This window comes from Aptenodytes patagonicus, chromosome 9 (assembly GCF_965638725.1).
Source record: "Aptenodytes patagonicus chromosome 9, bAptPat1.pri.cur, whole genome shotgun sequence".
In the NCBI taxonomy this organism is placed as follows: domain Eukaryota; kingdom Metazoa; phylum Chordata; class Aves; order Sphenisciformes; family Spheniscidae; genus Aptenodytes; species Aptenodytes patagonicus.
The window spans coordinates 6,136,055-6,150,739 of NC_134957.1; the positions used below are offsets into that span (position 1 = coordinate 6,136,055).

General features: G+C 38.2%; 1 protein-coding gene across 3 annotated transcripts in view; it reads right to left on the bottom strand.

Annotated features, from left to right (window-relative positions):
- Positions 1 to 14,685, bottom strand: part of PCDH11X (protocadherin 11 X-linked) — a 525,749-nt gene that overhangs the window by 130,232 nt on the left and 380,832 nt on the right. For all 3 annotated transcript variants that reach the window (XM_076347004.1, XM_076347002.1, XM_076347003.1), the window contains one exon: positions 13,381 to 13,579. In XM_076347004.1, the coding sequence (XP_076203119.1) occupies positions 13,381 to 13,579 (199 nt within the window). The remainder of the gene's footprint in view (positions 1 to 13,380; positions 13,580 to 14,685) is intronic.

Genomic DNA, 14,685 nt, shown 5'->3' on the forward strand with positions numbered 1-14,685 from the left:
TGAAAGATTCTCAGGGAACATTAAGATGATGGTGGTGCGGTTGGCAGCATTAAAAATACACGGCAACCACAGTATGATGCTACAGAGAATCCTGCTGTGAGAAAAATGGCAGCTCTATCAGAAAGTTAAAAATTTCTTTTTTTATGGTCATGAAACAAGACCAAACCAACCCCCCATTTCACAGACTTGTTAACCTTATGTCTTGATGAACATTAGCAGCTACAGTTGCTTTTAAATAAATTCTGAAATTTTTGCTGGATAAAGCATTCCTCTATTCCTGTCAAAGAGTTGCGCAGCACAGCTGTTTTAAATAAATTCCTATTTTTACTCCCTGACTTTTGACTACCATTATGTATATGAGTTTCTTCAGCTTGCAAAGTATGTTTTAACAAGAAATATTAATGTCCCTCTACATATATCATCTTTTCTCCTTATTCAGCAAGAATAGGTGTTATATAAAATAGAAAACATCTGCTTACTTGTATTGTAATTTCTCTTGAACTCATTAGATTAGAAATACAAAGTTGATGGCAGAGGTTAATGATGAAGGTACAAAGGAGGACTACATTTCTTTGTAAGAATGTTTCAAAGGAAAAACAAATCCTAAAATTCAGTATTTATAAAAAAGCATAAAGAAAGAATTATGAGGGAGTTTTTATTAAGACATCTTTAGTGGCTATACTAATATCTTAAGTCTTGTAATCCCTATAATGATTCACTCCTAACCCAGGAACTGGAATAAGGTCAGGGCATTTCCTTCTTTTCCCTGCTCCTAAATATCTTGCCTCTCTTGGGATTTGTGGTAGTACTGTCTATCAGAGTGTTTAATTTTTATGTCAGTGCACTGAATTACCACGATGTGGACAGTGGTCTCCTTGGTAATTTTAATCATGTGATGTGAATCCCTCTTTTCCTCTCTTTGCTTTCAACTGCTGGGGCTCTGTGTGAAGAGCTCTGATTGCAAGATGCCTGTCACAGCATGGTCTCTGCTAGAAACAAACACTCCTAGGAAATGCTCCTTAAAGGCCTCACTATACGCGCCTCGTCTTAGCTCAAGGACAGAAAATCTCCTATTGCATTAAGATTTAGTGAGTCAGCTTTTTGCTACAGAGGTAGGCAGTTTCAAATAAACCAAGTGTACTCATTAGGTTTATCAAGCAGTTAAGTGTTAATGTTAGAGCCCTACTAACTATAGTATTAGCTGATATCAGTACCAAAGGAAGTCCTACTAACGTCGCGGCTCTTTCCTTGGTGCTTTCTTCTATTGTGCCAGTTATAGGATGAGAGAGAGAGTAACATTTCTGAAGCTGTGACACGTATTTGGCAATCTGCTGCATTCTGACAAATTAAGGGCCAGGAGTCATACAATGATCCAGACACAAACTCCCTCCACAGAAATAGCTCCGCTGTATCAAAAAATCAGAAGATTTCAGGGTTGAAGAAAAAAAAAAATTGTCCTTTTCCAACTCCAGAATAATTCACAGCACTGCACTTTTGAAATCTTTCTGTAGCTTAGCAGATGTAAACAAAAATATAAAATAAAATTGAGGAGAAAGTACCTTATCCTTTTCCCAAAAGCTAAACATCTTGTAATTATGAATCCTTAAATGGAAAACTGGATAGTTCAATATCCAAGCTGATTATTTATCTGTTAATATTCTTTATGAAACATAAAAAACATACTTTAATCATCTAAACTCCTAATTATCATACAACAACTCAGACCCCACAACAGACAAAACCAAATGCTATTCCATTCACAGGACATAGCAATGAAAGGTAAAGGACCCGTTTTATTTACAGATCTTCTCTGGCATACATAAAATCATAAAACGATTTGGGTTGGAAGGGACCTTAAAGACCATCTAGTTCCAACACCCATGCCGCCTTCCACTAGACCAGGCTGCTCAAAGCCCCATCCAACCTGGTCTTGAACGCTTCCAGGGATGGGAGATCCACAACTTCTCTGGGCTACCTGTTCCAGTGCCTCACCACCCTCATGGTGAAGAATTTCTTCCTTATATCTAACCTAAATCTACCCTCTTTCAGTTTAAAGCCATTACCCCTTGTCCTATCACTACATCTTTTTCACAGTGCAGTGAATATGTTCCATAATTAGAGTAGGTCGGAGTAATGCTGACTGATAATGGGTCGATGGAAAGAGATTCTTGTGATCTTCACAAAAAAGAGAAATAAGGAGATAATTTTAGAGACAGATGTATGAGAGCTCCACCCCAGCAGAATCTGTAATCAGTGATATTTGACCCCCAGTGAAAAAACAAGCATGTGTATAAAGAAAAGCTTTAATATCGGTTGTAATAAGATAAAAACAATTTTTGCTTTTATACTTTTCAAAGTGCTTTCTCTCACCGTTCCTATTTCCCTTTATTGCCACTGTTTTTCTTTACATGTACTAGTCCTGAGGAGGAGTTGTCTTTCTTTTTCTAAACAGTTCTTTGGTGTATGATTAGTATGTGACATGAGTAAAGCCTTTCTTGGTAGAGAAATGCTTGCTTTCTTTTAAAGTATCAGGTGAGGGCTAGACTTTTTAACGTCTCATCCTATAGAGGACACATCTTCTGGGACACTGATTTTGGAACATCAGTCAAGATAACCAGATAAAAGAACAGCTACTGAAATAGTGTCATTGTTCTTCCTGATATTTCAGAGAAACAGTTATTTTGGATGAGAGGAGTTTAGGTACAGTAAACCATGCAGAATCAGCTAGCCATGTCCTTATCCTGGAAACAGTATTTTAGCTGGATCAGCTGTTGCTTCCTATTATTATTTAGAGAATTTTAATTTGACGCACCAAGGCTTTAAGTAGAGCTTTAAGCATTGCAAGGACAAGCATTGCAACAGTGCTGCTTGGCAGCAAAGCATGTCAGAAAGCAATGGTTTTTTCAAAGCACAAAGCAGGAAAAAGGGAAGATGCTGTTAACTACTGTTCCATCCCACTATCCCGCCCTATTATCCCATCTAAGCCAAGCTATTCAGGATGCAACAGTGCTGCTCACGCTGACAGAAGTAACACAAATATGAGGAACAGAAAAGCATTTGTTAAATACAATCAGCAAATTAGTGTTATTAACATGCACAGATGCAGGTGACTATTTGCCAGATACCTTATACAGTAAGCTTAAACTAACTTGTTATTGCAAGAAGCTCCGTGAAACAGTTGATCCGGCAGTCAGATGACTCTGCAAATTAAAACAGCACGATGCTGGCCCACCACATCACTGCCCAGCAGCATTAGCACATCTCCTCGTCCACACACGGCGCCTGCTTTTTCACGACATGATGAGTTACCCAATTCACATCATCATTAACAGTGTGATTGAACTTTGGGAATCCAATACAAGACAAGCTAACTATCTATTTTTACAGGATGAAATGAAAACAAAAAGACCTGATATGCACTTAGAAGCATTGCTAGTACAGCGTATGTTATTTGTATAGATCAGCTCCACTTCTATTATAAACGTATTAGTGAACATTTTTACTGCAATTGTACTGGGAGCATTAAAAGAGCGTAACAGCCACATTGTGCTCGGAGCCCCACAAATACAGCCCCTGTCTGTAATCCAGGGAGTTTACAATCTAATTCAAACTGAAACATGGGAATGGAGATGTACAAATAACCAAGAGAGCGTGAGAGCAGGATGAGAATTATGAAAGGGATACGTGAGATAGGAGCTTCTGGCCTTGCTGAAATCAGCAATGTGCAGAGTCAGAGTTAACTCTGAAAACATTTACGAACAATTAGAACGTCACTTAGTTTCATAACAAAAGTACTGAATCACACAGCATTCTGAATAAAACACAACCCATACAAAATCCTGCCACTAACTAGAAAGCAGCAACATTATTTACTGGTATTAAACACAAAGGTGAGAATCTCAACCCCTGATGTAATATAAATCCAAAAGTATCATCACAAATATTTTGCCTAGGTCTCTCCGGCTCAATCCAGACAAATGTATTTGATTTTTCAGAATGTGTATATAATATCACTGACCAGTAAGTTTCAAGAAAAACTGGTGTTATACTAGCTGGATCAACAGCATGTACCACGGACACCAGCCTTGCGTTCTCCAGACGCAGAGCCTGCACAAGGGGTTCCGAGCCTTCCCTTGACCTTACCATAGCAAAGTTGAAGTTTGAAAAGTAGCCAGAAAATAAAAAGATCACAACACAGATTATACAACCTCAAAAAATACAGAAAGAGCAGTTTATTAAAAACATGCTGCTTTTCCAGAAGACTAAAAGATATTTGAAGAGCAAAGGCAAAAATATCTCCCTTATTCAGGAATATATGGATATACACGAGCTTTTTGGAACAATTCTAGTTATTCCTAATGCATACTTCAAGATTGGATCATATTTCCCTACCAAAATTCCAGTTAAAAGGAAAACATCGGATTAAAGGATGCCCACATCTCTACACAAGCAAGGACAACAATCACAAGATGTATTGAAGTTGATCAGATTTGACTCAGCAAATGTTGTGACTTTAAGTGCACTGTCAGTTGGGAATCTTGTTTGTTCAATAAATACAAGTCTCCGTTTAATTTCTAAGGCAGATTGGTAGCTGCAGACAGTCATTAAATATATTTCCTGATATATTTTTCATTAATCACAGTGAAATCAAGTAATAAATTATGATGCTTCAAATGAAATTATAATCATGCAATTTTTCACATGGCTTAAATTATATAAAATACAAAAAAAAGTTTTTTTCTACATTTCTGTTTTTAAAACAGGAACTAGATGCTAACAAACATCTTAATAGTTCATATTGCTAAAAGCTCCTCCTGGTGCCACTGATTAGCTTGACTTGAAGAAAAGAAAACAAAAAAAATTGCATCATCAGTGTTTTCATATTCTTAAAAATAAGAAAGAAGTGAAAGTTTGAGACAAAATAAGACAGACAGAAGAAGGACACAAAATGAATTGCTTTGTGGCTCATAAGTAATAGAAACACAAATGTCACATGAACTTTATCTTACTGTGTGGGTGGCCTAATAAAAATTGGAAACAAAGAAAGGCTTATTGTCAAGAGACGGCCACCGCTTCCCTCTGACGGAAGCCTTGCTGGAGCGGGGTGACTTTGCCACCCCAGACTCCCTCTGCCGCCTGGCACTTGTGCCCAGTCTTCACACTTGTCATTTGCAAACCTGGTGGACAAGATAAGGGATTGCTTTGCTCACAGAGGTCTGCTTCCCTGTGATAAACTTCTGTCTCATCCATAACTAGATTTAAGATACGTAGGATACACTCGTCTTCAAAGCTGTCACTCTATCAATGACTTCAGCTTTCATACGCTCCAGATAAACTTGCCGTTTTAATCTGTGCCCTTTGTGACTTTTCAAGCTATCGTAACCATCAAAGCCCTAATACACTCCCAGATGCAGGGTGCTCCAAATTAGATTCCATTTACCCAGGCAAACTTCAGGGCCTCTATTTACGGCAAATATGACAGCTAGTCAGATCTTAAAGGAGTTTGAAAAAGTAGAGGGAAGAAATTTGTTCTCTATCCACCTCTGCCCCACCAGGCTGCTTGCTATAGCGATATATTTTAAAACTTTCATAAACTTCAAACAGAAAAAAATAGGATTATCCATTATCATGTCAGCTTAAGTGATAACATAAATATATATCACAGAACATCTGTCACTAAATCACTGTTTATAGATGTCAGATCTCATTTATTATTAAAAAAAAACCCCAAACAAACACTTTAAAGCCTTTCTTATTATTGCACAAGAAATGACTGATTTCTATACTGCAAGGTGGAGCTATTCTTTCTAATCTTTTTATACAAAGTAACTTCTATTATAAACCTCAGTCAAGAATAACATTAGATGGTATTCACAAACACGTAATTATTGCCTGAATTACTTTACTTCATCCCAGTATGTGGTCTAGAAAATCCAACAGATTTTCCACATTGATTATCCCCATCAAGCCCCGCTGATTTTGCATGAAAGAATATGGGGCACCTGGGAAAATTTTCCTTTTATCTTACTTTTCTTCGAACAGTGGAAAATGTACATCAAGGCATTATATTCTGATATCAACAATAAAATATCTAAACTTTACTTTTAGAAGAATTTATAGAAAGGGCTCCTTATTCACAGAAAGTATAAAATTTTAAAAATCAGAGTCTGTGTTTGTAGTGCTGTGTTTGACTGATAGGGTCCGAGCAGTACAATCTTTTGCAGTTTTTCATTTGATGTGCTTTGTCTATTTTTTCCCCTTTGTGTCAGATGCCTTAATAACTCTTAAGTCAGGCACTCAGGGATCAAATTACCAAATCGTGGAATTATTTCTGAATATGCAATCTGTACCCTCTTAGGTACAAGGAAAAATCTGCTTGCAAAAGCCACTCATCTGTATCGTTGTACATTCACCTCTCCAGTCTGACCTCTTCCCCCCTCTCCAATCTCCAGTCATCAACAAATCAAGAATATCATAATGTTTTGTTTTATAGGAGCTTCTGTTGGCTTGCTTCACTGTATGTGCTTATGACTAGACATTTTATTTTAGAAACAGATAGCCAAAACATCTGGAAAATCCACACAGTTGCCAGCCCTGTGACATTCAGTGCCCTCAAACATATGCCATACAGATAGAAAGTCGCACTTCTAAAGGAGACATATTTTAAAATGTGAATGTTGAGCACATCCTGATTTTGATCTTGGCCAGTTCCCCATCTTTTAAATCAAACAGCCACTTAATGATTGCTGTGGTGGTTTATATATACGTGATTCATGGGTGCGCTCTCAGGAGGTCATCGGAAAGGTTGGCATTTCACAAAGTGGTACAGTACCGTAGTCAGCCATTACATTCTCTCACCTACGTACAAGCTAATTTGATTAAAGGTAGAAGATCAATCAAACTCTATTGCCTCAGAAAGATTAATTACCTCAGCACTTTCTGAATTAATTATTAGTGTTCAGATGTGGGGATAGAAAAACCCAATACAGTAGAAGTAAAAGGACCCAACGGGCAGATGTGGTAGACTGGGATGTGTTTTAGCCCAAGATTTATTATCTTTGACTAATGACAGTGTCTTCCTTTTCTACTCAAATTAGACCTAAGTGCTATAGTGTGTTTATAACTCAGCAACAACCGAATTAAAACATTACTATTACATTTCAACCTTACTGTGGAACTAAAAGCACACAAGAAGAGAACAAAAAAATGAAAACACCATTAAAAAAAAAATCATGCTAGCACTCCTAGCCCCAGTTTTTGGACAGGGAACAAGATACTTAAAACTTTGTAGTTTTATTTTTTCTTGTGCCCCAGCATGAGGTCCGAAGTCCAGCTGCCAGAGCAGTCTTACTGATGATATTTAAAGAGTATATTTCAGCAACTGCAGTTTCTGATTATCAGACAAGTCAGCATAGCAAAAAAAGCAGCCCAGGGAGAGCGAGCTTCCCATCTTCAGCTGTCTGCCGCCAGTGTGCAGCACTGACCCTTTCTTCTTCACGACGACATCAACAAGATTTACAGGACCCTGCGAGCCATCCTTAAGGTAAGCTTACCACCGCACTTGTGCAAGGCCGGGCTGCCAGCATGGCTCCCTGTCAGCACGGGCGCTCAGCGGCAGCAGGGCGAAGCTCCTCGGCTGGGTGACGCAGCACATGCACCGGCCCGGTGTCCAGCCTGGTACTGGAATTCGAAGCCAAGGGCTAACGCAGAACTGGGACTCAGCAAACACGCTCACTGGCAGCTTTGATATTACGAACATAGAAAAGGGACCTCTTGGATCACAGAATGGATTTGCTGCTATCACAGAGGGCGATTTATTTGCCCTCTCATAAATTTATCAAGCTTCTCTTTAAAACCAGTTAGCATTCTCATTCCCTGCTTCTATACTTCCTCACTGATCTTGTTTCAAATCCCCAAATTTCTGGCCTCGGCTGGTTTACAGATAGCACCGCTTCATTTGCCTGTGAAGCAACCCAGCGCTTCATTTTGGCCACCAAAATCTCTCTACCCCATTCTCTGCTATTACTTGAGAGCAGTCCTAATCCCCAGCCAGCCTTTACTTTGCAGTTTAAACAAGGCAATATTAATTCCTTTTCCTGTATATAGGCATTCCATTTCCTTGTTATTAATAATATTTCTTTACACCTGTTTCTCAAGTGAGTTCACCTTTCTTTAATGTGGGAAGCCAACACTATTCATAATATTCCCGTTGTGGTATCATCAATGCCTTGGCGGGGGCGGGGGGTGTTCTTTCTTTTTTTTCCTGTACTAGGGGTAACCCAGGATTTTTTCACAATCACATTAGGTAGTGGTGATTTATAGTTTATCTTTGTAATATTCAGTTGTTTTTTTCTTTATGTCATTTTCGGCTGGTGATTTATATACTAGTTACATACACCCATTCCTATGAGAAAGGCTCTCAACTATTAGATTTCATCCCACTATTACTCCAAATCCTTAGCAAAACCCAATTCTTGTGTCATACACACCTCCTCCTCTATATTTTCAGTGATGCTTGGTTTTGAAATAGCAGAATATTTCATTGACACATTCCTGCTTTTTAATGCCAAACTCATTAATGAAGATGATGTTGGAGATTTTTTCCATTCTTCTAATAGTTATTGTTCTTAAATCTATATAGACTAACTATACACGTATTCCCCAATGTTAAAAATATATGTCATTGAAGTCAGATAATAGAGCTAATCTAGTACTATTCTTGGAAAACTTACGATACCATTTTTTTTTTCTGTTTACATATATCTTAGTTTCTTTCTTGTAAATGTTTTCCAGTAGTGAAGCCTGACCGAGAACTCTTTTTTCTTGATGCCTTGTCTCCTAGAATTACAGAAAAATAAGGAAAACACTATCAGTTTTGATATCCTGGGAGGAAGATTATCTCCTCTCCTCCACATGAATGCACTGAACCTGCTTTGACTTTTAGTTCCATTATCATCATTCTTCATCAGCTTGTCTTTGCTCTCATCAACATCATCCCTATCAAAAATTAAGGCAAGGTGAAAGTGTTCTTTTAATTTTGGGGAAGAAATATATGCTATCTTTAATCATGAACAGATGTCATCCTTGCTGCAAACCTCCTTCTTATGTGGCTAAATACCATAGATTACAGTCTTAATTCTTCTTAAGACTAATTCTCTTGAAGTCTGATGATCACTTAAAGCCAGCATAAGCTTTGCCCCAGCTACTCATTCACTTGTTTGCTGTCCACAAGTAGTGCCTCATGTAACGAATGGAATCGGGGAATTGATCTGTTTAAAAATAACTTTTTCCCCCCCTAGATCAGGTTGAACCCAGACAAATTCTTCTATCCTGTTCACCCAAGCAGCTCTACAAATGCTTGTGCTGCCACAAGAGAAGGTGCAATTGGGAGATACAAACAAGCAGCCACAGACACCTCTGGCAGCACCAGCTCGAAGTGACCATGAAGCTACAGTACATATCGGCTCGCCTTTTGACCATCCTTTCCTTAGCGCTACACCTTCTGATTTTCAAGACAGCTTTTCTTGGCTTATTAGTCACTAATTCATGTTAAATATCGTTATGGAGACCCCCCTCTCCTTAAGACTCCAGTTTTCTCCTATTCAAACCCCTGAAATCTCAGTGTGATTTGCCTCATGAACTAGTCTTTTAATTTTCAACTAGCTTTGTTTATACTTCCATTTTGTTTATACAAAATAATTACAATTATTTAATTGCAGATTACTTTCAGGTTTTCTGGTGCTTTTTTCCCCCCAAAGCTGCAATCATATTGCTCTTACTCTGCCCAATTTCTTAGCTGAACTGGGCGTATTCTATCTTCTCCAAATAAAAGTAAGAAAAATAATTTTATTCTCTAGAGGAAACAAAAATAGCCAGATTGGTTTGATAAGGCTAAAAAACAGGTGAAGCATGAAAATTTGTCATTAATACATTACACATGTATTAAATAACCAACCATAACTGGGGTTAACATGTACCTTTCAACCCCTTCGATCAACATCACTGCTTACAGCCGCTAAGCGGGTACCATTGAGAGGCAGTTTGCTGGGGAAGTTTACAAAAAGAGAATTTGTCACTTTTTGTCTATGTTTGTAGTGTGTTTTGTATTTGAATGCAATACGGGGGGGGGGAAGAAAAGAAAAAAAAAAAGGTGGTATGGTTAAAATCCTTAGCATAGGGAGTTATTGGAGCATCCTTATTAGTTTGAGCAATTTATGAGCAGAAAATATATGAATACCACGTACATTAGTGCTGTTACTTAAGGATAACGTTCTCTACAAACCTACATGCATTTTTATATTACTATTTACTTAGTGCGGCAATTTATTGGCATCTCTTCCTTATGACACATCTACCACACTGCACATTATGCTTTTTTTGAGGAGGCAACTAAAGTAAGAGAAGACAAATCATTTTAAATAGCCTATTGCTAATTTTAATTAGTACAGTCAATTAATTTTAAAGGTGTACGTATAAATTGCTCATAGTTTTCTAACCACTGTATTCTTACGGTTATTCTTTCCCCCTTGCTTCAGTCCTATATTGGATGTGAATTTGTAAGGCTTCCTCTCACCAATATTTTTCAGCTTCTGCTATTTTAAGTTATGCCCATCTTTTCAGTATTTTGTAATAAATGGTTTGCTATTGCTAATAAATGGAAAGTTCCAAAATACAGTAATTTCCAATATTAGAGAAACAAATAAAACCTAAGAACTGTATTCAGGAAAAACAACTGGGAGAAAACATTTCTGAATATATCCCTGTGTGATGTGGCATCTGTCATCAGCTTTCATAAGCCACTTAACGTCTCAGTAGGCTCTAGACATTATTGAAGTTGTTTCATCCCAAGTCTATGTCTCCTTGGTAGGCAAAGTTGAACTAAATCACCATCAGATGATTAATCAGGCTTAATGTTTTAGACAATGTTTCAGATTAAGATAGGTCAGATATTAAAGATCTTGAGACAGAATGAAGGTCATGCTTAGTCTGCTGTATGAATTCTGGTATCCACTCAGATTATCTGACTGTATATTCCTTTCTCTTTTCTCATTAACAACATTTTGGTCCATGAAACAAGAATAGAAATACTTTGAAAATATTATGCCACTCCAAATTAGATGAAAAAAACAATCAAAAACCTAGCAGCATGTTTGTAGAGGAAACTATCAATTCAGAACGGTTTTCACTATTTCACTATTGACTAAGTGTGTCACACATGCACAAGTGAACGAAATGAACCTCAGGCTGAACACTTTCATAGATCAGCACACGATATTTTGGTTGCTCTTACCTACAGTAAGACACTTTGCAGCAGCATACTGAATAAAAATGTGCTGTGGGTCTTCCTCTTCTTTTTTACTTAGATGTATGAGAGCACAGAACAGACATCTACTTATATCTGCTTTTTTTATGCTACTAGATGCTGCTGTTATTATAAGCATAAAACACTAAAAAGGACTGCAAACCGCTTTTTGCACTGTAAGCATCATGCTATACAGTGTCAATTAAGCTATTTCAATAAGATACAGGTTAGAAGGAGAAAAAATTTTCACGTAACATAAATGCTAATTAAACTGTGATTTCAAGTTGAAAACTGAACTGTCGGGTAATTAGACAGGTGATTAAACTTTCTTCAACTTCACACTTGAAAAGACATCAGATGCTTGCTTAGTCTCCGCACAGTGACCTGTGTCAATGATATTCAGATGTCAAAGCTGTATTACTTTTAGGGCAACATTCTAGAAGAGTCATGATCCATATTTCTTCTGAAATTGCAAAAACTGGTCTCAAAAAGCACTGGTTAAGTCCAAAACCTAAGCCTCTTTGTAAACGGCAAGACAGGATCCACATGCCTGTTCTAACAACTCCTCATACACCAGGTCCTGTCCCATGCTCTCTGCATGGAAGGACCCAAATACTGATTTCATGTACATCCTGCTCGCTTCAGCAGAGCATAAATATCAGTTACCAACAACAAAAGGAGAAGGGAGCTCGAAAGCAAGTTCAGATCACGAGTATGCATAGCAAAAGCAGCAAATATAATATATAACTTGAAGTTTTCTTTCTTTTGGGGTATATTTGTAGGCCCTTAAAGCCTCATTCCGTGAAGAACTCAGTTTGACTGCCTAGAATATTCTTAAGGGTATATTACAGCCTCAAATATATAAACACAAAAAAAGCAAATGATAAATAATGTTTTCAACACAACATCCAAAAGTTCTGATGGCTCTTGTCAGCTGTCTGTCAGCTCCGAAAAAATAAAATTCTGGCATTATTTCAGGAACCATATAACTTCACAAAGTTTAAAAAGTCTGAAACCGAGGATCCCCAGTTAATAGTTTATGAACTAACAGAAAAAGTGAGAACGGACCTCATCCCTGCAGACAAGCCCCTCAGACTCCAGTCTCGGGCAGCAGAAGGCGGAGGCAGCAGTGTGATTTCCAAAAGCCAGGCTGAATTTGTCAGAGCCAGCTCGGAGTCGGAGGTAATGCTCTCTGCTTGATGCTGTATTTGCCAGTGCAGAGATGTAACTACCTTCTCACAGAGCTATTTCAAGTGCATAGGACTTACTAATTCATTCTTCATGATACACTAAAGCAGCTGAAATACACCTTTCGGGCCAAGTTTTGCCCAGAACAGATGTATTTTCAAATCACTTATTAGGCCGCTAACAAGGCCTTAGAGGCTTGCACACATTCAGGTGTCTCTTTATCAATGGCACGGTTCAATTTAATCCAGATAAAGAGCCCCTGGACAATTAACAGTTGACTAAAGTACGGGGGAGTCTCTAACTGGCTATCACATCATGGCAGAGAAAGCAATACCAGTATCCATAGCTCTAGTGTGGTCCTGAGCTCATCTTGATTTTGCCTGTTTTCAATATCATAAGCCAGTGGTAACAGCAGAAGTAAGATGACAAACTCTTTTGAGATTATCACTACATGCCATAGTTGCTTTCAAAAGACAAATCAAGAAACCCTTATTTCTGGAGACTGCAGTGTCTTCACAGCCCTACTCATCATCCAGAAGTTCTTCCTGTCAAAACAAACTACAACGCGCAGTAGCGTTGGGTCGGGAAACACATGAAAAAGTGTAAACTCCCTCAGAGCGGTATTTATGACAGTAAGGGCAATGTTAACCTCATCAGAAAGCCCCTCTGCGTACAGCACAGCAGATCTATAAAAATACTAGGTAATCCATAAACTCTTTACAGCTCAAGAGTGTTTTACTTCCAATGGCCAGACTTCGCATTTTTAGAAATATAGGGCTTCTTTGACCACATTAAAATCAACATTCAGTCTTAATAATTGCCTGAAAAAGAAGCCCACTTTTGATACTCAAATGATTTAACAACTAAGATGACCAGAGTTCATCACTTACTGGACTCCGGGTCTGAGTTGCCGTCTCCTTCCGTCCGGCTGTTGGGTGAAGCTTGCTCATAGTACTCTTCCTGGGGGAAGCCGAGGGGCAGAGGGTGCGATGTGCTAGCACCGCTCGTGGGTTCATGCTCTCCAAGCCCACTGTCACTGCAGCTTTCCTGGGAGCCATCTGGTAGGTGAAACGTGACACGGCGCTGAGGCTACAAGGAAGGAAGAAAATTATATGGTTTCCACTACAGTATCAGTAATTGCTTAATGCAACCAATTTAGGAAATGTATTATTTCAGTTATCTGCTGAAGACGCATTATCTAGAGTTGTGCACAATTTCAGGCTCTCATGAACAGGCAGCCTGCTTTCAAACCCGCTTCACCTGACAGCACTGCTTTCTTCTATTTTTTAAAAATGTAAGCCCTGATGCAAAATGAAAGACACCTCAAACTAAAAAGATTCTGTCAGACTTCACAAGTCTTTGGATGCCTGTTGTATATTGACTTGGAGATTTCAATCACTTTTTGAGGCTCAATTTATTTCACTGCTCAGTTTTCTAGTTTTCAAAAAACATTTTCTTTCCCATTAAAAGCTGTTCCACACTTTTGGGCCTAAAAATGTGACACACTTCTAATGTTGTTGGATTCTTCTAAGGCAGAGAAAGAACAAACAATAACAAGCCTTATGTATTGAAAACAATTTTAATAGATTTTGCACAGCCATTAAACTAATGAATTAAAAGTCGATTCCACGACTCTCCTTCAGACATTTCATTACGACCCCTTTGATTTCTGTTATACCACAGACCTGTATCTTAGCTGTAAAAGGCTGGAAGCTGGGAAACAGAGGGCTGAGGAAGGAAAGCGTCACAGCACAGCTACTGAAGGAAGGGCCGGGTGAATGAAGCACCTGATGCATCAGGCATAGGACAACATTTTCACTACCCAAGTGACTCTGCCTGATTTAGGAGTTGAATAACTGAAATTTAAATCTGTCCCAGTATTAAAAGAAAATATGAACAAAGAAATAAGCAGCTGTCCTGCTTATTTCCATGCATCTTATTTCCATGTGTTTTGGAAACATGAAACATGAAGATTCAAAAAAACCCCCCAAAATAACAATTTAAAATGTTCTTAGCCTGATGTTACTCAAAATTCCATTTGAAAAGCAATGCAAAACTTTCCAGTTCCAGAATTGCTGAGATTAGTAATGCTAGAGATCAGATTTTTGATGCAATTATGCAAAAAAAGTATATACCTTGTTTATAATACAGCAGATGTTGTCAAGAGGTCCCTAGATATTTGGTTCCTACAGGTG